Here is a 26,743-nt window from a genome sequence, read left to right as displayed (position 1 = left end):
GCATTAGACTAGTCCCCAAGAGAGGTGGAAAACTTATCAAACCTCTGCTGTCTCAGGACCAAGATGCCAGGCCCTTTTTAAGAGGAGGGCAAAAAAAAATAGTGAGTCTTTTCAAAGTCATGCCAGTACCTGGGAGGATTGCAATAATTTGATTTGCTCTCCTAGTGTCTGATAATTTATTTAGTTTTCCTGTGAGAGACTCTAACATTTTTGTTTGCTATTTTGAAATTGGAACTCCTCCACAGAGGCCAAGGAGTGGGACTAGAAAGGATCCAAACTAGTTATCATTAACAAATATTGAAGTCTGCCTGACGGGTATTGAGATGGAGTCGTATTGAAGAAAGTTAAAGGAAGGGAGGACAAGGTGGAGGTGTCAGGCAGGAAAAGGGGAGAGATAACACTGCATTAATTTACCTAAAGGTGCTTGTGAATTCCTTGGCAAAAAGAGAGTTTCTTCCCCAGAGGGCAGGCAGGCAGAAGTGCTCCTCCAGATCAGAACAGGTTTGGTACTGACTTGAACCCTTAGTTCACTTTGAATTGAACTCCTTTGGATTTATCACTGAAGTCAGAGATGCCATAAGTAATGAAGGCAGTTCATACTATATTTTCATAGCTACTTGGTCATTTTTAAGGCAGCTGGACAAAGAAAGGGAGAAATGGGAAGTTGAAAGTCAGTTTGAACTTTTGTGTTTTATTCAGATCAAAACTGGACCTCACCTGTTGCTGAAACCTTTGCTGAATTACTAATTTGACTCCCCACAGTTGAATAGTCTGCTGTCAGTAAAAAAAAAATAAATAAAAACACCAAAAAAATCCCCAGAAAAACAGGAATGTGATTGTTTGTATAAGGTTAAAAATATACAGAAAATGTAAGCAACAAAAGAAAGAAAAAGAGAGAAATATCCACCTGAACAAGTGCTACTGTCCTCATTACTTTTTCTTGACTTCACTTTCTAAGAGGTGGTGGGACGATATTGTCTGAGTTTCATATGATCTCAAAACTAAATCTATAGATTTTCAACTGATTTTAGGAGAGCAGGTCAGTGCTGGGGACACTGTGGTCCCTGAATATCAAAAAGCATAAGGTGATTGAACCAAACTTTATTGTTTGGGCTCATCTTTTCTAAATTCTGAATGTCTGAGCTGTTTTATAATTGAAATGTGAAGTCAAATACAACACAATGTAATATTGTGGATCAAAAATCTCTTATCAGAGATGTGACATCAAAGGGGAGAGTAAAAGGAAGAGGGAAAATAAGAGATTAAATTATTTCAGAGTTATGGATGCCATGACTCTTTGAACTTGCCTAGGTTTTAACCAGTGGTCGCAGCATTTTTTTAATAGCTCAGCAAGAACTGTAGATCCCCGTTAGCCTTAGTAAGCAGAGGCCAAGATTACAGCATGGATCAGGAGAGGTGGAGAAAGAAGGAAATGCAGGATGGCAGTTTGAGGGCTGGGTTCCAAGTAGCCCCTATAATCATGGCCATGTCTGCCCTGCCTAAGGGCAGGTCACGATGCTGAGGGACCCAGGAGGCTTGGCACAGAATGAAATGTAAATGTAGCAGCCAAGCAAGAGCAGCAATACAGCTCTAAAAGCTGCCAGTGCAGCAGCATCTGGACTGAAGGGAGGGAGAGGCCAGCACACGAAGTGCCACAAAAGCAATATTTCACTACATCAGAGGAGAAATTAGGGAAAGTAAATCTGCCTACTTAAAAATGCCTGATCATCCCTGAGAGAGGAACAGAAGGTTATTCTCCCATCAGATGAAAGTTGCTGCATTTTTGCATGCTATGTTTTAGTAATCATCCCTATTTTGAGGCTCTTTTCAGGATCCCACTTCCTACAGTAGAGGTCCGAGGGAGGGCTGTGGTCATTCAGAGTGCTGTATGCAGAGACAATCGACAGCCAGGATTGCTGCAGCATTAGCATTCACGTTCTGTTCTTGCTGCTGATGCGCTAAAAGGCAGCACAGCCTCGAGGCTGATGAAGGCACTGCTGCGTTTTAGCTGTCAGCCCCTCGAGTCCCCTGCTCCCTGCTGAGGAGGAGCCGTCCCACAGCCACCCATCCCTGCAGGCAGGGAGGAATGACACCGATTACCACGGATGGGAAGGAGTCACTGGCAGCTCCACTGTGCCTATAAAGCTTTGAACATGGCAGGAGCCTCTGGACACAAATGTGTTCTCACACCTTCCCTGCCAAACTCCTCCTGACTTGGCTCTCCTACCGCAGTCCAGCCACTCGCTGTGTTACATGGCTCTTTGTACTCCGCCCAATTACCCAGTGTCTCTTTCCACGTAAAATGCAAATCATTCCCACTCCCACCACACCGGCACTGCCATGTTTCTGAATTACCCTGCCCCTGATGGGTATTTCCTACACTTACCATAACAGGCAAGAAGAAACAGGACAGGAGGAATTCGGGAAGCTGCCTATGGCATCTCCCTACATCAGAGCAGGTTGGGATTGCAGATGTTTGAGTTCTCAGAAATGTGAGATTTTAATGCTGGATGTTCTAAAACAACACTGATAAATACAGCTTAATCTGAGACACAAAAACTAGCTATTAGACTTTTAATGAAATCAACAGAAAACCCATCTGGTTTCTTGTGTTTGAAAGAACAACTCAGCTCTCACATCTTATTTGTACAAAAGAATAAAGTAAAAAGGTAAGTGCTTTAACAAGTAATGGTTTGAAAGAGCAATGCAGGAATAGATCTTTAGGATTCATGCTTGATACGCAAAATCATACCCAAAATAGTGTGAAAACAATCCATCTTCGTCAAGGCTTTTCTTATCCAAATGAACATCTGAGAATATGAAGGAGGAATTTTCCCAGGAGGAAGTGAAAGCTCTAACAATCTTTGGCCTGTCCACTTGCTTTTTTGGGAACCTCTGTAATCAGTGCCTCTCTGCTCTGTCTGGTGAGGCAGCTCTTACTGGAGCTTCCCCCCAAGAGTTTCTACACGTGGCACAGCATTTCCCCTAAGGATTTATGGGAGCTATCAAGCCTCTGTGTTTCAGATACTCAAATCCAAATTACTTTTCTGGTTTTTAATTACAAGCAAACTAACCTTCTGCAAGGAAGCCTCTACTAAAGTCTTCCCTCATTTCCCCCATTTCCCATTTCTCATGTTCTCCCTTTGCTGTGTTCCTGCAGGTGTCTGTGACCCCACGTGCATGAACGGGGGGAAATGTGTCCACCCAAATGTCTGTGACTGCCCTTCTGGCTGGAGGGGAAAGCACTGCAACAAACGTAAGCATCTCTACTCCCATCAAACAGATTATATTAATTAGTCCAGTCAACAACAATTTGCAGTCTTTCAATACTAAAAACCAACATAGAATCTGTTTTGCTACTGCAGCAGTTTGAAGAAACATTTTTAAGTACAGGTAATGCAAAATGCTATAAACACTTGATGCTTGCAAAGGAGAAAAAGCTGTGTGGGGGAACCCTGGTTCTGCTTCATGCAGTTCTGTTATACATCTTGTTATGGAAATTCATTTTTATAGTATTAAACTTGAAGCATTGATTTTATGTTTTAACAGCTTCACATATTTTGTTATATTCTGCAGAGAAATGTCATATATTTCAAAGTACAGAACTATCTAAAGCCTGCTATAAAAGCCTTCCAAACTGATGTACTCTCAAGGTCATCGGTGCATAATTTGGAGAATGACGTGTTCTTACTCTGTAACTCTGACTACCGTTACATAAAAATGTAATTAAAAAAAAAAACCTCTCACCCTAAAATATTTTCAAGGAATATTTTTCCATGCATGGCTATTCATTACCATGAAGTTGACAGATAAACTGAATAAATTTATAATCAAGATGACATACTGTATGCAAACCCGATTAAAATATTGGCTTTTTACCCTTTGGGTCCTGCTAGTAAATATGATTTCAAAACCAGTGGTTTGAATTTATAATATTAATAATTTATTCAGAAATGCTGGAGGAAGGAAGTGTCTCTCATACATATATACCAGATCATGCACTCACTCCTTCAGGATCTCTGAACAAATAATACATGCAATAAACATATCAAACTTTACTATGAAAATATTTGGTTTTTACATGGAACATGTAGCAGGCATATAACAGGCATGAGTGTATCACAGACAGATTATTCTTAGCTGATGACAATCTAAGCATTAGAAATGTGAAGTCTCCTGGTAGTCTGCTATCAAAAATAAACTTCTTAAGAAGAAAATGTCAAAGAATCCTGCATCCTGCTTATGTGATGAACAGAACACATCCATTCCTTTGGAAGCTGGCCATATGGAATAAAGCCTAGCAGGTCACCTCTCAGACAGCTCTTGACCACACAGATACATCACGTACCTCTTCTCACTTGTTTCATGTCAACCTGTTCAGCTGTCTGCCTGCAGAAATGCCTCAATGGCGGGGAGTGTGTCGGTCCCAACATCTGCGAGTGCTCCGGAGGATGGGTGGGAATGCTGTGCCAGACCCGTAAGTGTTCCCTTAATTACCACGGCTTCGTAACCACTGGAGATTTCTACACATTACATTTTCTGCTGTGTGTATGTTGTGTTAGGTTTATGTTTGAACTCAATCATCTTAAAGGTCTTTTCCACCCTAAAAGATTCTATGATTCTATTACGTGTAAAAGTCAACCGAAACATGATTAGCAACTAAATTCTGCCTTATTTGTCAGAACTGTCCTGTGCTGCCAGTAAAACTGGTACTTTCAAAGACATTTCTAGACTCAACATAAGAAAGAGGCCTGACTCATCTCTTTTCTGGATGCTGAGATCAACCTGTCAGCCAAAATAAGTACTTTTTAGATTAAATAATTTGAAATACAAGGTAAAAAGGAGAGGTCGAGGAGAAAAGGATATGGAGAACCCATTCTCTATACCCAGGTGGCATTAAGCACAGAAAGAAATTCTATGTGTCTGCAAACCTTCGAGCCTGACCCTGTAAATTCTACTTGTTCGGACTGACCAAGGTGGCTGGAAGTATTTGCATTTGGGGGGATTGGAAGATCTGGAATGGGAAGAGATCTGTTATTGCCAATTACATTCAGGGTCACTTCAGTTTGTGTCTGCTATTAGCTTTACAGCAAAAGGGTATGAGGAAAATATCAAGGCATTATCCCCTCTAAAGGGCATTATCTCCTTTTATCTTCCTCTCCCCTCACACTCACAGAGCATAATTACTTACGGAAATCTTCTGTCAGCCAACTCCCAATGGCTGTGTAATTGTTTCTTTGTGCCAGCTGCCTTCTGGTTCGAACATGGGAATGTTTAAAGTTATTGATGGCATATTCTTGACTTAGTTTATAAAATAAATAAACAAGTGTTAAAATTATTAAACAAGTGCTTGTTCCGGTGAAAGGGAAGACGAACATTAAAAATTTCTGCTGTCTTATTCAGGCACACAAGCCCAGGTAATTTTTTATAGATTTATCTAACCTTTGAAACTTTGCTCCAAATCCCTTCATTTGCTAGTCATTCTGGTTTTACTATTTTTTCCCATAGTAGGAGGTTAAATCATTTTTTTTTTTTTGTCCAAAAGGATCTGGCTGAAACTCCCAGGTCCCACAGCAACCCCAAATTTCTGATTTTTTAAAGAGAAAGAGAGAAGACTATTGTCAGGGAGCAGATGGTGAGGTCTCACAATGTTGCTCCAGGGTATTCACAGTGAGGCAGGGGTGAAGCAGGGGAACAGCAAAGTCTTCATCCTCACAGATGTTAGGTATAAAGTTTTGCACAGAAGTGTAACCCTAAAAGCAAGTCATGTTTCATGTTTTAATGGGAGGCTGTTCCCTCAAACCCAGAACTCCATGAAACAAATGTATTTATCCACGAAAAGCCTCCTGAGTGCCTCCCTCGCTCACCTTCTCCTCGGCTCTGGCGGAGCCGCTCAGGCTGCAGCAGCTCAGCAGCCTGGAAGCAACCCCTGGTTACTCTTTTTGTTGCTCTTGTACTGCTTTGGCCTCTGTCCCATCTCCCAGCAGCACAGGGACAGCGGGCCAAACCCACAGGCTCTGCCAGAACCCGTGTACTTCTGGCAAGGAGCTCTTTGGTTCATCACTCCACTCCCCTGTGCAAAACTGCTTTGTCACATTTAAGCTCCTGAGGTTTCCCTGAGCTCAGCACCCCAGTCTTGCTTGCATATGTATTCCCAAATTCTGTGTTCCGCTGTAGTATCAGCAAGGCTAAATTCAGCCTAGATTTGCACCACTTTAACTACAGACTTTGGCTATTAAACTCAATAACAGAGCAAAATATTCACATTATAAGATAAGAAAGGAGTAGCCACATATTTTTCATTATATCAAAATATCTTCATATTTTTATTTATTCTATGATATTATATTAAATCAATAAATATTGTTTGTTATACTATATTTGAATATATTAATTCATACTACATATTAATTCTATGTTTTTATATTATTCATCTCAGTTGTTTCCATTTAGTTAATTTCAATAGTTCCGATTTCATAATGCAAATATTCCATCTCACTCTACAAATAACAATCCAGAGGAAAGGTTTTTTCAATGATCACTGTAATTTCTCTGTAATCCAGAATCCATTAGGGCTGGATTGTTTCTCAGCGGCTTTTTCAAGGGTAGGAGAAGATTAGATAATCCCAGCTTCATTCTTTGTTTTTAGCCTGTGAATTCACTCAACTGCCCTTATCGGGATGGTGGTGATGGAAATGCAGATACAGGTTTCATCTATACCCTGAACCTCATTTTTTCCTCACTGACTTCCTAACACATTTAGGAGGGCAACTAAAGCACAGGATGCACGGAGACTTCCACTACTATTTTCTGGACATTTCCCAGATGGAATAGATTGTACTGAGATAGCCAGAGTAGGTCCTTAAGCCAACGAAAGGGACAATGGACAACATTAAGAAATCATCTTGGACATCTATTTTTTGATTTATCTTTAATAAGAAGTCACAGATCTCCTCCATCTGTTCAGTTTCTAATTCACAAAGGCCTGAGCCTACATGGGCCATTCAAGAAGATCACTGGAGGCAGCAACTGCCACAATAATTCCTCTCTAAACATTTTCTTTCTTCAGTCTTCTTCTAAACCAGAAAAGGCAAAACATTCTCTACTTTTAGGTCGCTAATAATTTAAATATTTACAATTTCAAATACTGATGTCTCAGATCTTCTTGTCACCTCTCACCAGGAGCAAAGACACAGATCTCCATCACAAGTGATAACCCAAAATGCTTCAACCTTCCAGAAGACAAAGCCATTGACAGTATCCTAGTACAGATTTTCCATTCTACTGCAATGAAGATTGCAGAAAGTCTAAGTCAGAATAATTTTATTTCTAAAATATTTTGAAAATGCCTCAGAGAGCTAGAATGGGCTGTAATATCAGAGCTATCCACTGTATGTTAGGGAGCTTATATCTAATTTGGAACAGCTCTGCTATATTTTGGAGATGCAATCACGCAAGCAAAAGCTCTGCCTCTTTTGCAATGATGCACAATGGAATTGCACGTCCATGTCATGCAGTGAATTATGATTTCTTAATGCTCCAATCAGCCAAGCTCACAATGACGTTCCAGAGACATCTGTGCAGGGAAGTTTATTTAGAGTTTCACCAGTTCCTGGCTGCAACTAGAGCACTCAGCAAGAGCAAAAGAGACTTTCAGTAGACATTGATAATGGATAAAACACAATAGTTCTCCTTTATCAGACTGTAAATAAAGAGCTCAGTCAAAAGAGTAGTTTTCTTCCGCACTCATCTGTAACTGAACAGAATGGCTTCTGAAAGAGAATCGATAAAATAGGTCGTTTGTCCCAACAAATAAGGTGTATGGTGGAATACACACGTTATCCTTGATAAATACCTATGACTTTGAGGGGCATAGTTTAAGGAATAATGGTCAATTTTCAGACTCTACTGCAAATGTAGGGAAATAACCTTTTGGAAGAACGCATTAAAAAAAGGTAACTTGAGATATTCAATGTGTCTCAGCTGTAGAAAAGAGCAGCTTTATAGATGAGGGTTCTTCTATTAAAAGGTTTTTTGTCTGACCCCATTTTTAGCTTTCATGGCTGCAAAAATATCTGAAACCTTCCCTTTCTGAAAAGAAGGAAATGGTATCTCAGGGTCACCATGTTTTCCCATCGGTGGTTTCCTTTCTATTCCATATTAGACACCCCGTTTAAAGCTCCATGCCTGTGGCTTCCCCTTGCTTCCTGTGCTGGTAACTGATACCTCTCTTTTTCTTGAGCTCAGAAAGAAATATTAGGCCAAAGAAATGGCAGCAGAATCTGATTACCCTGACAAATACACCCAAAACACAACTCGGTAAAGTCAGAAGCCTTCTGGCCAGGGGTACAAATCTGTTGTTTAAGGCTCTGAATGCAGGATCAAGGTATAATTCTAACAATTAATTATAAAGTATAAGAAGGTTATAGTTGTGAAGGATGTTCATCATTAAAATTCATGCTGCTGTCTTCTGTTCTAATATTATTGAACCCATACTGGCTCCTCATTGCCCTTCAGAATAACTTCTCTTTATTTGCATGTTATAAGTGTCAAGCTTATGGCCTTATAATTTCCTCAATATTCTTCCCTATTCTCTCTCTCTGCCTTGAACAATCCCAGGCAGGATTTCTTCAAACTTTCCTCTGTAACCCTTCCAAACCTTAAAAAAAAGCAAATAATTTTGAAAAGAATGTCATTCGCATGCAAATTATAGCTCTGTTCTTTAAACATGCAGGGATAAAACTCTTTCTGTAATTGGCATTTATTGATTATAATTTTAGCATAAGCTTAGCTTGTTAAATGACTTTGCTGAATCTGTACAGGGTAATGCATACATAGCTGGTGTCATTTTTAGTGTTTAGTGGCTTAGCATGCCTTGTAAATACATTTATGAAATACTCATTTGAACTTCAGCTCTGTTATTATCCTCTGTGATGTCAATTCCAATTTTCCTCTGAAATGTTTTTAACTTTTCTCCTAACTGAGCTCTTGTTTTTCTGAGCACTACAGAAAGAAGCTGGGGGGTGAACAGGGAGAGATAGGAAGAAAAGAATAAAAAAAGGAGGAAATATTTTCCCTTTTTAAAATTTATTTGCATCCACTGAGAATCAGGGAAACCACAGACAGAAAAAAATTCCTAATACCTCATCTAATGCCCATGTGAACCAGAACACCCCCAGATGCTATCGGGATCTGCAGAAAAATCCACTTCTCTTTGCATTACCTGTTCCTATTTTATCTATCTTTTATCTACCAAGCTGAAAGGAAAATCAGCTTCCATTTTTCCCCAGCCCATGTTCATATCAAACAAATAATAGAAATATACACAGTTCTTTTTTAATAATATTACCACACACAGTTCTCTCTCTTCCTGCTTACCATACAGCAGAACAAAACTTGCTTGGGCACAAGGAGCCTTTTCCACTGACGATGCAATCCTTCTTGGGATATGGTTTTGTTCCAGTGAGTGAAACTCTAAGGATTTTCCAATTATAAATCTGTCCTTTCAAGGTTCATGGAGGAGCTGGAGTAGCACTCAGCAGATGATAAGCTCCACTCTAGCTTGAGTATGATTTCATTCCTCCTCTGCCCCTTCCACATCCAGAATTCAAACTTGCCCCTGCCCTCTCAGAAGAAAGAGAAATTCAGAAGTTTGAAGTTCACAGTTCTGGACCTTAAAGAGAATTTTGCAACAGACACCGAACAAAACCAAATTTCTTCCTTAAACTTTGTTTCAAGAAAAGAGCACTTTACCTTTTCAAAGTGGCAGGAATGCATCAACAAGCTCACAGACCAGGAAGACATGTTCCTAGCTCCAGGTCACTGGACTCCTTCCCCAAATAGCCACTGACAGAGCTGGCTTTTCCAAAAGGAGCACCTGAAGGTCACCAGCACATGCAGGTCTGTGTGTGTTCTTATTCTGGACATGGACTGGGTCAGTGGTTTTGACACAGCATGAGCCCTCACTACCTGATTATAAAAATACCCTTTTGCCAAGCTGGTTACAGCCTCTCCTCCTTAAGATGTGTAGAGTGGCAGTAAGTCTGGTTCTTTGCTCCTCTGCCCCACAGCTGTGCAGTTTGTTATAGATATTTAGATTTTAATATTCCCTACTGTGCCAAAACCTCAGCCTCCACACTGACATAATAACCTGATAGAACAAACCCAATACAAATTCCAGGTGTTAAACATGATGACACTTGCCTCACAAGGTCATTATAACAATTATTATAACTCTGAGAATCCCTTTTGGAAGGCTTAGGATCCCACAATATGTTTCCTAAAGAAGTTTGACCTGGTCTGTCTCTAAGACTTCAGATCTCAACACAAAGACTTTGCATGAACTTAAATTAGTGTCCAAATCAGAACATAAGTGCAACAAACTGAAATTGTGGAATTTGATCCTTCAGCTCTTGAATTTGCTAAAGTTGATTTTCTGTGGAAAAAACAAAAAAAAGAATCCTCATAGGAATACAGCAAATTCATTCAAATCTGATGGAACATTCTGCTCCATCCTGAAGGAGATTGGTCACAGACATGTGTCTGCTTCATTTTCAGCTCTGTCTTAATGGTGCATGGCTGGCAGCTTCCTATATGCCTCTGCCACACAAGAAAACGTAGGAAACCACTTGTTGAGTCCCATCTGACCAGTTTTGAAAGCATTAGTTTGACTGCCTGTAACCAGGATACAATACTCTGGCAATATTTATGGAAGGTTTAACTCATGAGATCTAATTAAAATACTGTGACACGTGTGTTCTTCTTAAATTGGTGCCCTCTGAATTGGCTGTTCTTTTTCCTCTATGCCAAAACAAGGTCATAACAATAGAAACTGCTAATGAGGATGAAAAACTGGCTGAAATCTGACTAATTGCTTTTTTCTCTCTTAAAAAATAATAGAACACTGATTCTTTTATTAGCAGAATATCTTCAAATTGATGGGCCTTTATAAATGCAGTGGCACTCTAGATTAAAGATAAAATGTTTCTCTGATTTCTTTTTCCTTGGGATAAGTAGCTCATTACTGGTTCTCTATGACCATAAAATCACAGGTTCTTATTTGGTTTCCAGAGGTGTGAAGTTCACTAAATTTTCCCATTTATTTATGTATTGTGATAGCATCACCTTTGGGAGTACGTATTTAACATATTCTTTCATCTCAGCTCATGGTCAGCTTTTTTAACAGCTGTTATTTCTTTTAATTGGAACAAAAGAAAATCAATTTTGACACATTGATGCCCAACCATCAATGCCCAGAATGTATCCTGGCATTAAAAATTAGGTCTTGTGCTGGTGCATTTCCAGCTGAGCCAAGGTGATCACTTTGTCACAGTCTTCCCTTTCCCCATCATTGGGAAAAAAAGGAAAAACTAAAAATTGTAAACATGAGAGAGGCATAAGAAACCTATGACAAACCACGTGAATATTTCTAAATATTCACATCCTGACTACAAGACTTAGAATAAGTGTATTTCTAACGACCTTTCTCTTTCATTTGCAGCACTTTGTGAGCAGAACTGTTTGTTTGGAAGCAGATGCGTCAGACCAAATGTCTGTGCTTGCAGAAGTGGCTATACTGGTTCAGCATGTGAAAAGAAGGTAAGGCCCAAACCCACTGATCCTCATGGTAACGACAAAAATAACCAGATGTAACTGAAATAGTTTACAGGTAAATGGAATAAAGTCCTGTTAACCTTATGGAAGATGTAAATAAGGTTATAGAATATTTGAAAGGAGGCTTAATGACTGCTCAGCTGCAAACTAGGCCTTTATCCAAGTTCTAGATTTTTTTTTTTTCCTCTTTTTTTTGCTTTACCCTCAATGAGACGTGTCTGACTACCAGAATAGTTTGCAAGGCTATAGCACATCTGGCAGATGGCCTTGACCTGACCATCACACCAGTGTAGGTCTTCAAGTCCAGTTCATCCCCTGCATCACCACTAAGACAAAACAGTTTGGTTTTCTTTAAGCCACAGCCATTGCCCATATCACAAACACTATTCCAGACAGATGTCCTGGCTGGCCCAGTCTCCAGCTCTCAAAACACAACATTGCCCCATCATTTACCTGTACTGAAAGGCCAGGGGCAAAAATCAATATATTTTCATTTCAATTACATAACATACTAAGAGAGAGCATGAAACTCTATTCAGATAGTCACTTAATTTTGTTAATGATGATTAGATTTTAATATCACAAAGTCCTGTATAAATTTTTTAACAAGTACATTCTCCTACTAAACTACATCTCCTACATCAATACTGAAATACGATGATGTAGATAAGATGAGTAAGTGATGTAATTTTCTATATATAAAAAAATCTATTAAACAGGTTGGCCATAGCCTATGAAAGTAAGATGCACATTTTCTCAAATAATTAAGAGAAGAAGTCGAAATGAAAGCAGGGATATGACTAGATAAACTGGAATTATTCTCTACAGGGGCTTCCGTTCAGGAGACCTCCCTTGGTAGGTCAAGAGTTGCCCTTTTGGATCCATCAGACCAAGATGACCAGGATTGCTTTCAAGCATTTTTCTAGTTGTGAATGTGCAAAATAGGATATTTGTCATTTCACAAATGAAGTGGAAGTCTATTGCACTTAGCAGAAAATACTAAATAAAAAGAAAAATCAAGCTTCCTTTTCCACGTGAATAAACTATTACACTCTAAATCAGTCCTGATAGAAAAAGAAAGCAGAAAAAGACTTTGCAAATTATGTAAGTCCAAAACGCCAAGTCACCAGTGACACATACAAACACACATGTCTCCCTAGCAATGATTCATCTCACAGTTTTTAAGACTGTTTGAAGCACTCTTCAGTTTCAGGGCTTATTCTGCAGAAATCCTGATTGGCCACACTGATATGGACATGAATTGCTTTGATGTGAAGAAGGAAATGTTCTGAATAAAAGCAACTTAACAGGTTTCCTTCAATCTGTGAGCCTTGCTGAAAGCTGAATTCAGTTAGTAATTAATATTATGGATTTCATGGCATCTAACATAAATTACATGGCTCATGTTATATGAAAGCAAATGAGCTACTCCTCCAAAAAATCAAAATTATGAGAGATATTGAAATGAAAAGCTAACTTACTAGCATAGCTTACAGTAAACTGTACACGTACCCGCGTTTCTGTAAAAACTTGGGATGGTAGGTGTCCCAAGAGTTCATTTATCAGACTGGATTGGGTGTAAGTGAACAATCTGCAAAGGCTTTAATCAACTTCTTCTCCAAGCCTGTCAGTCATGGATATCAGAGTAATTGTTCAAGTATTTAGCTGCATTATTAGAGCACAGTTTTGATTTTCCTGACACAGAATATACACCCAGTCTGCTGTGAGTAAAATTGATACTTCTTGGTTCAACCTTGGTAGTCACAGGGAAAAGTTAGCTCAGATCTCTCAGAGGCAACACTTACATGTCTGAAGGAAACTGGAGCCTCTGCTGCCTGATTCCGTCCCATTTTCCTGAGCCAGACCAACCAAGGTGCAAGCTCTGTTCTCTCTCTAAACTCCAGTTTCCCCACGTCCTTCCTGGCATGCTGTGGCTGAGCTCCAGCCCCCAAGTGGCAGCTCCCTCCCCAAGTGGCTCCTGCCTCTGATTAATACATTTAGAGAAAGAGATTTACATTTTTCTGCCACAGCTCTGCACAAGCTCCGTCTTTCCCACAGTCCTGACACCTTATCACTCGTTTCCCATTTGGCATTGGTGCAGTTGACTTTTCCTCTGAAAGCACCATCTTTATCATCTTTACTTAATTTTGTCTTATGGATTTCAAGCTGCTTCACCCATTTATCAAACAGATTTTTAATTCTAAGCCCGCTTGCACTGCCTCCAAGTGTGACATTGTTCAAAAATGTGACATCTCATTGCCTGAGACATTAAGGAAAGTGGTGAATAGCAGAAAAATCAGGACCTACAGACTATTGATAAAATTATTCCTTGATAATGCTTTCTCAAACAGGCCTTGCTCCTTACTAATTTATTATGAATCATACTTACTGGCATGACTGTCTGAGTCATATCAGAAGCTCCCTAAAGTGAAAAACATCTGTTCTTTGTGGACAGAGTGACTGCTTCCCTCACTAAGCTTGAGGAGCTTATAAATTGATTGTTTAATAATTTATGTTAGCATCTCCCCAGACACCAACTTAGTCTGAGTCTTTGGCTGTCATTCCCTTGCTTTTCCTTCTTTTTTCTCATCTAAAGACATGTACTATGTTTATTGGGACTATTTATATCCTTTGGGAGTTCTCAAAGCAAATCACTGCTGGCTTAGAAACCGCTTCTTTAAATATGCTGGGGTAACTCTGAGGATCTCTTGACCTGGAAAAGCTGCTTCATGTAAAGACCCTCTTATTTACTGAGATGTTCCTTATGGGGAGTTAATACACAGCAGATAGCATGCCATAAATGCAAATCCCAGTTTATTGCCCAGCCATTTAACCTTGTAAACAGACCTTAAATCTGACTTTTCTGAATCTAAATACTCCGTTCCTTCCCTGTTCTCCCTTACATTCATGTTCCCTTGCTAATTCTGATCATGTCAAACCTTTTGTCACATTTAACCTTCCTGTGAAGAGTGAGGACGAGGCACTGAGCACATCAGCCTTGCCTGTGTCATCTGCATCTTCTCTCCTCCCTGCTGGATTTACCACTATGTTTTGCTATGGGAGTTAAAACTCATGGTTTGCTCTGTTTCTGTTATGAATCTTCAAATAATGGGAACAATACAGTAGCAGTGACACATAAAATTTGTCAAAAAACCCAGATTAAATTGGAGAGGAGCAGCCTCTTCCCTCCCTTCAGCAGCAGCTGACAAGGGATTCTCTAGGTAACTGAGCCTGAAGTTAAATGGGGAAGGAATGCAATGTAATTGCCTCTTATCCAGTTTAGGAGACTGATTTCCTCCTGTAAACTTAATTTTTGGTCTTCAACTTATTCTCATAAAATTAGAGTGAAATATTAGTTTTTAGCTTTTTTTTTTTTTTTCAGAGTACAGACTGAAGACACTAAGGAAAGAGAATCATGGACTTGCAGAATGGTTTGGGTTGGAAGGGACCTTAAACATCATCTAGTTCCATCCTCCCTGTGTCTTTATTTTGTTTTGGTTTGGGTTTTTTTGCACCAAGCATCTGCAGGGCAAGAATTATTTACTGTGGAAATAGTGGAAACGTCACAAATCCAGTCAAATTGTCTGATGTGAATAGATGCAGAGAGCTGGAAACAAAAAAGCCTCCCTGAAGAACTCTTTTTTTGTCCACAAACTAAACAGTGCCTGGAGTCTGGTTTTGCCAGTGTACTTGGAAAAGCTGGATGGCCCATATTTGTTTAATCAAGTTATTCCCCCTTTCTCCGCTGTAATCTTTAGTATTGTTCCCATTTGTGCAGTTAAGACTCCTGGAGGAACAATATACATTTCCCTAAATTATTCATCATCTACATCCTATTTCCCACATTTATATTGTCAATTGATTTGCAATTCATTTTGTGACATTTTTGCTTTACTTTGTTTTGGACTTGTGCTAAACAAAGCCTGCCAACAGCATTCCTCAGAAGGCTAATGAACTTGCTAGAATAGCAATCACTCTCTTAGAAGCCTTGTGCATATTTTTAATTTGTATTGACTCGGAGAGATCCAGATAATTTAGCAAGTTCCATGGCAGACATGAAGACAAATGCTCGCGCTGACTTTTGCGTTCAAACCTGCCCTTAGAGCACATTTGTTCAGGGCTGCAAGGGGTGACCCAAACAAAACAGGCTAAACAAACCTGGGTTTGTTCCATTTGTTCCAATGGAAGCTTTAGTCCCAACAGAGACTGAGACAATCACTGCATCATTTGTACAACAGGGAATTTGTGGGAAGTTGAAACTGATACCGTATCTGTTGTCCTAACTGATACCATCACGCTTTCCTTGTTGTTTTTGCCTTCCTAAATGGATTAAAGTAATAGCATTAATTAAGCCAACAGAATTAATTTAAGCTAAACAATGTTATCTGGTTAGATATAAATGGTACATAATATTACACTACAAGCAATCGTGATGGTGTATTTTCCCAATAAGAGTTTAAATATTAATGTGCTAAACTTGTCTGTCTCTTGAATATTTATTCTAAGGCAGAAAGGTACTGGGAAGTGTAGCCTGTTGCAGAAAACAATAATTAAGAAAAGGCAAATCTTATAGAAGTCATTTTTATCTCTGGAATTCACCAGTGAATGGAACAGTAACTGGCCATCCATTCCCTAGGAATGAACCCAGTGAGTACCTCCCAAAGATTAAACCCACTATTGATTTCAGTACAGCCTGAAAATACACAGTGTCTTTAATAAACTATTTCTCGTATTAAGGCAATCCTTTGCTGCAACTAGTGACCTTCACATCACTATTACTTAGTTCATTTATACATTAAGAGACATTAAACCACAAATCAAGGGTGTTCAAGTTATCCCAGCTGCATTCAGCATGAGTCAATGTACAAGTCATCTGTGGAGTTTTCTGAAAATACAGCTTGTCTCTTTGTAAATTATTTGACAAGTAAATGGAAGCAATATGAGATTAGAAAGGCAAAGTCAAATACAAGCAGTATCGAGCTGCACATGTCTGTTGGTCAGACTATTTGTGCATATATATCCATATATTTATATATACATTTGTAAACTTAGGCATAAAAATATGCACATTTAAAATCCAGATAGACATTTCCATCTAAATGTGTATATACATACATGGAAATATGTATATGTATATGCAAACATGCACAAATATTTTTATCTGACCTCAATAAACATATCTCACTCTTGCAGATATTACATTTTTTTTTTTTCTCAAATCCCTATCCTAACTAAACCTGTCTAAATCCCAGCGCGCACTTGTAGGAGCCTTTTCATATAAAATTAATGTGCCATGTACTAGTCACAAATAATGCCTAGATACCTCACTATCTGAAAGTAAGGAAAGGTATATTAGAGTCAAAAATGAAGAAGAAAAATTTGGATACATGATGCTAATATCAAGGTTAACCTGTCATATCAAATACAGATATATCAAGATTAACAAACACCTTTCTTCTTGTCCTGAATAATAAAATAACATCAACCTCTTTATGTGCTTTGTAATAGAGATTTCTACAAAAATGCCCTTCAGAACGGTTCTTAAATGTATATGCTAGTATAAAATAAAGCTTTTCATATCATCTATTATCTTGCTTTGAGATAAAGCAAATTCACTCATGTATTTAAACCGGGATGATACTCATGGACAACTTCTGCTCTATGAAAATGGGATAAGTGCCCTGAAACGCTTTCAGGCAAGAAGCCAACAATCTCCATGCGTTATACAAAAGTGGCAGAGTGACTTTTTTTTTTTTTAAAGGCACACCTGTTTTAGATGAAAGAAATTGAATTCCAACTCCATAACTGTCAAGCGCCACCACAAATAATAGAGCCTAAGCGGAATCATTGCAGCAATATTGCTATTTTCCTGTTGGGGCGATGGAGCAGAAACCAGCCTCAGCTCGGTGATAGCACTTTACGTGCATGCTTTGGGAACACTTCCATCCATCATTCCACTGCTTAAGCCCCTTCAAAAACATGGTCTTCATTCCCGGGTTAATAAAGCCTTTGGTTACCTAAGTCAAAATTGTGGGGGAGGAAAAAAAAGGTGGATTGTGATTTTGCCAGAATTACATAAATTCCAAAGAAAATACAGCAACTAGAATAAATCAGTTGAGTACTTGCATGTAATGTTTCTTACATGACACCCCATGCATGAGGCTGTTTCTTCTGTAGTCCCAAAAGCAGCTGAATCCTTATTTCTTTTTTGCAGCTCCCAGTAGGATGAAGAGAACAGCAGGACAATGAAGGCAATCATTTGGGTATTGATAATCTGGCACTGAGCACGTTTTTCGTTTGGGAAGATGCAGTGTGAAGAAATTGCTAGTTCTCTCCCTTTTACCTTTATATAACCACACAGAAGAGTAAAGAAAAAAGCCAAAATCTTTCTCATATGTCAATAAACCAGCATTTATTTTTAAATCTGTCCATGGCAAGACTCAAATTTATGATCTGTGGCTGTAGTGACACCATCACAACTGCTCCTGACAACAAGATTTTACAATGGTACAGAGCACTTTATAATAAAAATTTAGTGCCCTGTTATCCTGCTTTCATTAAAAATTGATGGCACAGATGAATTTCCTCTATTTTTTTTAATTTTTTAATAAACATGTATGTTTACCCGCAGTCTAAAGATAAATGAATAAATAAGATCCCGATTTGACTGAGATATTTCAGTGACTACAAATGAAAATACTTCAATCATGTTTAACTGACATGAGCTCCGTGTCTTTCTGCTGAGTAACTGCTAAAGCCAAATGTTTTTGTTTTCTGAGTTGTTAATGTGTCAGCATTTATTTGGGGAGGTATCAATGCAGCACCTGGGGAAACAAAGGCTTTTCCTGGGTCAGTCAACCATAGATAGGCTAAGGACTCACAAAGTCCCTGGTAGCCAAACAGCCTAAATCCCTGGAAGCATTTTAGAAAACCATCCTTCTAATCATACAATTGGTGAAATACTGGAAAATCTAGGTGGGCTCAGAAATTTGCAGCCTAATCTGCAAAATTGTCTCACCTACCAGGTGTTTCATCACAAGCAGAGGTACTGATGTGGAAAAATTGGCAAGAGGAGAAAGGAGTGTGAAGAAGGGAATAAAAACAAGTATAAGTTCAATTGGAAAAAAAGATTCCTAAACTGTCACCTTGGACAACTCAGGTTCTGTAAGGTAAATCCTAAACGCTCTGGGTATCCACCTTCTGCTTTTGTTTGTCTCACTGGAAGATTCAGGGCAAATACAGACTGAAATCTTGGATGCCTTGATTGAGGAATACAGAAATTTTGATATTCCCTCATTCTTCCTGGAGAAACTGAGGGGAACAATGACACAAGCAAGGACTTTTTGATTGAACCTTCAGGACTGTAACAGTAACTAGGTGTAATATTTGATCTGACTCTTGCTGTCAATTTATAAGAATCAAAAACGTACTGTGACATGCTTGAATACTCCAAATTAAGTCATTAAAAAAAAGCCTGGAAAAACCGTAGCTACTATAATTCACCAAAACACTCCTCCTTCCCTTCTTCTAGGAATAGCATTTTTGCCCATATTTAACTAATATAGCAAATTGTTTTTAAAACAATATATTCTGTTCTCCAATGAATGATTTTCTATTCTTTATTTCTGAAGTTTTATTTTATGTTAGCAACCGCTCCAGTGTAAAAAGTGTCCCAATTGCAAAAGATTAAAAAAGCAAATTATGCTGGATGCTCCTTGAAAGCCTCCTAGAAACACTTAAAGGACCAGTGTTCAAAAATCCCTCCTATATTTTACTTATACACTCTGATCTAGACCACAGTCAGCAATGTTAATATGAAGTTTTTTAGCAGTTCCAGGAAGACATTAATACTAAAACAGAACATTGGCACCTGATGTGTATCCACAAGATTAAATTTAGGGTGGCAATTACACCTTTCTTCAAGTACAGCCCCAATCAATAAAAAAGATTTCTATTACTTTGCCTCCCTGCCTACCAGAGACAATGCTAATGATCAAAACTACTTGCCAAGATTGGATTTGAAAATCTAAAACAGCTTTTCACACCTTGCAGTCTCACTGTATTTCTGGAAGGGACTATTTGAGACAACCTTCATCCCCATCTGTTTTCAGACAGTTCAAAAAGGTTTTGTGTCACTGAGGAGTGTTCATGTGTGCTTATAAAACAGAAACAATTGCTAAATAATAGCAACACTCAAGCTCTGGTATCTGATACTATGGGTAACCTACAGTTACTTTGGCTCACAGGCCCTGTCAGTGTAACTCTTCTTCCTGAAGGATGAATTTGACACTCTTCCTTTTCTCACAGTCACTTAACTCATTTGCTTCCCTCGATTGTTCAATACTCTTTGCTAAAAACTCCCTAGATGGGGCAATTACTTTACTCCCTAAATGTGTTTGAAACAAGGTATCGGATAAGAGAAAAATTATTCTTTAGAATTTCATACATGTTTTACACCTTGTTGAAAGCTATCCAATAGGGACATTTTCTTGCAAAAAAAAAGGTCTAATTTTTCTAAATCTTGTTTTATAAGCCACTGCCTCTGTTATATGTCCAAAAATACAAAAAGGAGCTAAAGGCAGAAGTCTTAGTAACTGCACTCCACCAAAAATATTGTACCAGCTCAGTACTTGAAGTTATGAGTTACTTAGAACTAACTTCTAATTGTCATTAGGACTTCCAATATTCTTTGTTTGCTGAAGACTTGTTTCAAAATCCTATTAAACCCAGAATAAATAGGGTACAATAAATCATGTTCTCTTTTTATGGGAATAGCAAACAGAACCATTAGGAAGAAGGGGGACCTTTAGGGGTTTTTGCTTAATATGAAACTTTTTGAGAGCACAGTAATTGGCAGATTTAACTCATCCATGGTTTATAATATTCATTCATGTGGATGCTTAAACATTAAGTCACTGTCTCTATTCTTTTAGGATTTGCTTAGGGTTTGTGTTGTTTTCAAGACAGAAGGTGTCCCCTACACTTTTTCTGCCTAGAAAGCAGGAGGCTACAAAACGTATAAAGGACTTATTTTTGGGGGCTATGTTGCCACTTTTAACCTTTGCCAAAAAGATGGGACAGGTACAAGTTCCACTGAACATAGGTACCTGTGCACATATGTGCATCACCAGAGTACATCAGCTCAAAACCTCGTAAAAATTGCTTTGAAGCAAAAAAAAAAAAAAAAACAAAAAACAAAAAAACCTATTAATGGAAAAATAGCCATGTTATTCAGCATTCCATAAGGGAAAGTACCATTTCATTTTAAAAGGGTTTTTTTCTCTCGTGTTATGAAGTGCATTTTAAGTTTAAAGAAGTGCATGTTCTCCCTGTAGAATAGATAGATACAATATCTTAACTCTTTTGAAAATAAGCAGTTTTGCATCAGAAATGTCCCACTTTTGGGGGCCTCCAGATGTCATTCCTTGATTTATCCATGAATAAGTACAACAGCAGAAGCCACTAACTCTGACTGAGGGAGACCACCCATAGGGAGAGAAGCATGAGCTGGTCTCTGTGGGTATTTAAACCAGAAAACCCTGTTCCACATGGAACACTGATACAACAGCCAGGGATGGATTGAAATGAGGAAAGTTTGGGGCTCATTTCAAGCTGATGACACACTGAGAGGATCTGCCAACTCACAATCACATCCCAAATGAGAAAGACTTTGCAATACTCCACATACATAAATAAAGGAACATGGAATTATGCATAGAATTATTTTCCTTTTTAATTATTTAACTACAAAAGCCTTAATTAACTATATGCTCTGTGGACCTTATACTACATCTTTATGCTCAATTAATTTTTTAACATTGATATCATTTGGGGAAGGAGCAGGACTTACCAGAATATACAAAATATGCATAACAATATGTACCTCTAAGATTACTATATATACTTGGGCAAACTAATTCATGCTCAGGAGCTCTAGGTAGGAGCTGCCACATCCAAAATTAATGATCATTCTTCAGAACAAGTCATCACTATGCTAGAGAACAGGATCTCAGGGGCAGGTTTGGACAGGAAGAAGGTCTCTCCCTTGCAGGACACAGACATTCCTCTGTCCTCTCTATTGCTTCCTATCTATTTCTGCTGAGGTTTGGGGGATTTTAGCCAGTTTCTCCCAGGAAGAGGAACACACAGATGCACTGTGCAGTTCTTTTGTAAAAGCTCCAGGCCCTGCACTGTGAGCAGAGGTGCAGGAGCTCCTCCAGCAGAGGTGAAGTCCGGCTCCTGCAGCGCAGTCTGTGCCTGTCTTCTCTCCATGCCCACTCCCATATCCAAGAGGATGTGTTCTGTCTCTGCTCCTAAACTAAGACACAAATTGCCTTTCTTTTCTGCCTCTGCCTGAGTCCCAGGCAACTCCATTCCAAATTGACATCTTAGTTGACCTCTTCAGAGTTCAAAGAATTACATCCTTCTCTCTCTTCTCTGTGTCAGACCCAGTTGTTATTACTTTCCCATTTGACAGGTAACTCCACATCTTCCCAAACTCTGCAGCTAAACTGGCTTGGAGAAGCCTCTCTATTAAAACTGGAAAGTGACTCCAAGGAAAAGCCCTAGTCTGATAAACTCTCAGTCTGAAACAGAAAGAACATTTATCCTGATGATCCTAATTTTGTCAAATTTCTTTTGTATTAACTTTGCTCTTGAAATTTTATTCTTCTGTCATGACAGTGTTTTGGGTGGAATCAGCCAATTTCCCAGATGATTTCATTGACACCTGGCTAGATTTCTTTTCCCTTTGTTTAGAAATAATTTCAATCTAGACATGTAACTTGCTGGCATTTGTACTGCATCAGGAAGGTGGGAATAACTTGTGATGAGTTTACTAAGAGAATACAGCAACTTTTAATCAGTTTGCCTTACAGCCATGGGAGGAAAGAAACCTGCTCCTGATTTGCTCTCAAGTCCCTGCCTTTTTCCTCTCTTTTTTTTTCCCTGTAGCAGCTTTCAGCATGCATTACCCATGACTGATTTATTAGATTGTCAGTGCTGTTAGAGTCCATGTCAGGTGTACGACAGATTTGTCATAAGGGTGCAGCAAATCCAGATTAGCCTGTTCAAAAGCTGCATGCCTTCCTATACTCTGTGTCAAGTTTCTGAGAGCCAACAAAGGGTTTGTCACTAACACAGACCTCTCAGAGAATGAAGATCCAAACCTTTGTGATTACCAAGCCTGTTTATTTCACATTTTAACTAAGTCTGCTGGACTGAAATAGAATTTCAGCGTGCACAAGATGAAGCAGCCTATCTGTTTAGTACCACAAGCCTCTATCAAGCTCATATGTTCATTTGCCCTTTAATACAGAGACCATTTCAAAATCTTTCTCCTGCTATTAAAACACTTTTAAAATCTTATGCCCTTCTAAACCAAGCAATCATTTTCCCCTCGACAGCTACGACCTGCCATCACTTTACCAGACCAAATTACTGAAGAAGATTGGAGGTTCATGAAGGCACGAGGCAGAGATTTACTTCAGGAGATAAAAATGACCAAAGTTCTATTCACACACAAAAAGAAATCCAAACCTGGCTCTATTCACTATTTCTTCATACAGAACAAAAACTATTTTTGCAACTTCTACTTGGAAACACCTGAGAATAAAGATACAAGTGAAGACATAAGCAATGAGCTAAGCAAAAGTGGTTTAGATTGTAGCTGGGAAGATCAATAAGGAAAATCATCAGTTATTTAATTTATGCAAGGTTCAGGACATTATAAAATAAAGCAATGGAATAAGTAGGGTGGTATCTGAACAAGGCAAGAGCAGAGGGAATAAAAATGTCATAAGGATATACAGATATTACAAAGTAATCCCAGAGCACTGATTTGCCTTTCCTTTAAAAAAAAAAAAAACAGAGTAGGAGGAGGTGAATGAATTCAAAATAAACAGAAGAAAGCCAGGCTTAATCTCAAGGTAACAAAAGCTGAAGGTGAATTTTTGAGTCACAAGGGCTGACAAAAAAAAATAAAAAGAAACTGGGAAGGGTTACAGCAGCAAGTAAAAAAAGCTAGGGGTAAGGGCAGATAGGATCTGAATTAGAAACTATTACATTAGAGACTATCTGGATTAGAAAAGAAAGGTAAAGAACATTTACATAAAATAGCATGAAAATATTCTAGGATTACAGTCTAAACAGGAAAAATATTTACATGTAAAGAGGGTTTAAAGTGTGTCTTGTAAAGAAGATGGAGTCTCCCTTTTTACGAGGATTTGTGCGGAAAAGGCAGAAGGTGATGGGTACAAATTAATCCTGGGAGATTCTGATTAGAGACATAAGGGAAATTGTTCACAATGGAAACAATCAGGAGTTTGAATAATCTCCCCAGGGAAGTTGTGGATTCCCTAATGTCAGACACTCAAGATTCAGCTGGACATAGTGCTACTCAAAAGCCATAACTCTTTCAAAGTCCATGACTGGTTTAAGGGCACAGAGCACCACAAAGAGAAGCCAAAACTCAGACAAATCAAAATCAAGGCAAACGTTTCCAAGGCCTGGCTGCCACTGTTTAGTCCATATTTCAACTGCATTAAACTTTAGAAAGTAAATTTCAAGCTAAACACATTTTAACAGCTAAGTTACAGCATGAACCTAAATGCACTAGTACACTCATCCCCGTTAATTAGCAATCTGCAAACTAATAAATATTCCACAGATGGGGGAAAAACTGTCCCTGTGCTTAAAAAGAAGAGTTTTGTGCCAGCAGCCTGACACCACAAAGTGCTTCCAATGTTTGTGTGGTGTTTTGTGCCCATGGAAAGAAGCCTTAGTCTGCAATTTTAATGCTGCACTGACGGTGCAGTGCTGCGATCTGTTACTGCCTGAGTGCTGCAGAGTGCTTTGCCTGGATGCTCTGGGCTAAGTCCTGTCCTTGGGTGCAAGGGCGCAGCAAAATGCATCTGTGTCCTTGAGGGCTAAATTTAGATGAAGGAGAAAAGGCCACATGAGATAGAGTTTCACTTTGGATCATTTCATGCTTGGATTTGTAGTCAGTAGCTTTGAGTTTTCCTGGTTAAGAAGTACTGCAATACACTTGATTTTATGCAAGTTAGGGGCACTCACAGATTTGTAGTAGGCATCTCATCTGATCAAAGTTTGTACAATATTAATAGCACAACTGAGGGAGGGAGGACTTAAAACAGCAGCAAAACAAATTAGGCAGGGATTTAGAAAGTTTTCTGGCTAATTTTGAGGTCAAGCTCACAGCCTTATACAAGCAAAGCTCCCCATAGTTCCTCCACAAGCTTTCCAACACCACACAATCTCTGCTGGATTCCCAGCTACAGGTTCTCTTGCCCCAGGAAGAGTCTGTAGGATTCTCTCTTTCTCCCTCAGCCAAGGTGGATGACATCATGCAAACATTTAACATGGATCCATTGACCTGCCCAAAAACCATCTGTTTTCTCCTTGGGCTCCCTCAGGAGAGAACACACAGGTAGCAGGAACTACCCCATGTCCCAGCCCAAGAGCTGCAGTGAACTAACAAGCAAGTAAACCCTCACCAAAAAAAAAAGAGAATTTCTTTGATTTCAAAAGGTTATCTATAAAGAATTCAAAACCCACATAACAGAAACCTGGAGAAAAGAAGAGCTTGTAACTGAGTTTAGGCTGTAACAGCAAAAGAAGCCTGAAATTATTTGCAAATTAGAAAGATGACTAGTAGGCACTGGGATTTGAAACCATTCCCCAGGGTATCTTTATTGAAAAGCATATTGTCATTGTTTAATATGCCATACAAACTAATCAGAGATTACTTTACGTTAACAAAATTACAGCAAGAGTTATCGAAGACAAAAGCTAAAACATTATTAAATAATACACTTCCATTAAAAATTATAAAATGATTGTTTATTCTCTTTGATATAAGTAACTGCTAGGGACACAAATTCAAGTGGACATTTATTGAGCACAATGTACTTAGTTTTTAATTAGTAGTTCATAGGTAAAATAATGTATAACTCAAAGAGACAGAATCAGATCAAGTTTGGCTGTTAGATTTTCCAAAAATTAATTTAACATTCCTATCTCTTATCATTATTTTATAAAGTTACCACCAAGACAATGAAAATATTTACATTTTATCTTTCTAATCAGGTAAATAATTTCTAGTGAAGAAAATATGCCTGCTCAGAGCACCAAAACTTTGAATGGACTTGGATCAAAATATATAATGAAAAGGGGGCGGAAAAATTGCATAATCCATCTTCAAAATGAGGGAAAATAAATTATTTTTTTCAACCAGTCTGAGATCTCAAAATCGAAAGCCTTACCTGAGACATGGGTGAAATTACTCATTTCCTGGTTTTGTATTTCTTTTACCAATAAATACACCTCAGTTGCTATCTCCTCCCTTTTATAAACTGCTTAAGTAACTAGAAAACAGCTAAAAGTCTAGTTTTGAGCTGAAGAAGGGATTAACGGTTAAAATTGGAGTCTACCAGTACTTCATAACCAAGTGATGAATTATATCTGAAAAATTTGTTGGTTGTCACCAGACACAGGGCACAGCCAGTGGAATTTCGCTGGCAAAATGTGTCCACACAGGTGTTGGGAACCACCTGTAGCTCCTCAGATTTGCTCCTTCCTCTCCCCACCCCACAGCAAATATACCTGGACCAGGTTTCCACAGCTGACATAAGAAAAGAATTCTGACACACCTGCAAAAGGCATTGAAGTCCAGGCACACACAGCTGTGCACAGAAAACAATTGGTTTGACATCAATTCTTCTTAATAAATTCATTTTGACTATTATCATCTTCTTGTTAGTGTGCTCTCTGTACGTATAGAGACAAAAACCTCACCATTAACCTGCTCTTCCTTTTTGCCTTCCTTTCTTTAAGTAGTTCTCATTGTAACTCAAAGCCCTAGAGCCAGATGATATTCCTTGCTCCTTATCTTTGGTTTCAAAATGGAAGTATGATGGATATTCTGACAGAAACGGGAATAGACATTAGGCCATAATAATCCTGTGTTCTCAAATAACTTAAGGCACTAGTTCAGCTTCACTCATTCAGCAACACAAAATATTATTTATTGGCTGTTAAAGAAAAATATGGTAGTTCTTGATGGCAAATTCATCCTTGTTTTTAAACATATGTTATCAGTGCTCAGAAGGGA

The 26,743-nt window shown here is 38.6% G+C and overlaps 1 protein-coding gene across 1 annotated transcript in view; it reads left to right on the top strand.

Annotated features, from left to right (window-relative positions):
- LOC125328887 (von Willebrand factor D and EGF domain-containing protein-like) overlaps positions 1–18,122 on the top strand; it is a 170,413-nt gene extending 152,291 nt beyond the window's left edge. Inside the window, exons 26-29 of the mRNA XM_048310082.1 lie at positions 3,161–3,256; positions 4,382–4,477; positions 11,501–11,598; positions 17,828–18,122. Of these exons, the coding sequence (XP_048166039.1) occupies positions 3,161–3,256; positions 4,382–4,477; positions 11,501–11,598; positions 17,828–17,842 (305 nt within the window). The 3' untranslated portion in view covers positions 17,843–18,122. The remainder of the gene's footprint in view (positions 1–3,160; positions 3,257–4,381; positions 4,478–11,500; positions 11,599–17,827) is intronic.
- Positions 18,123–26,743: the final 8,621 nt, after the last annotated feature.

The sequence above is a fragment of the Corvus hawaiiensis genome, chromosome 7, assembly GCF_020740725.1.
Source record: "Corvus hawaiiensis isolate bCorHaw1 chromosome 7, bCorHaw1.pri.cur, whole genome shotgun sequence".
Taxonomy (NCBI): domain Eukaryota; kingdom Metazoa; phylum Chordata; class Aves; order Passeriformes; family Corvidae; genus Corvus; species Corvus hawaiiensis.
The sequence above is the reverse complement of the archived record's forward strand: the minus strand, read 5'-3'. Positions and strand labels throughout refer to the sequence as shown.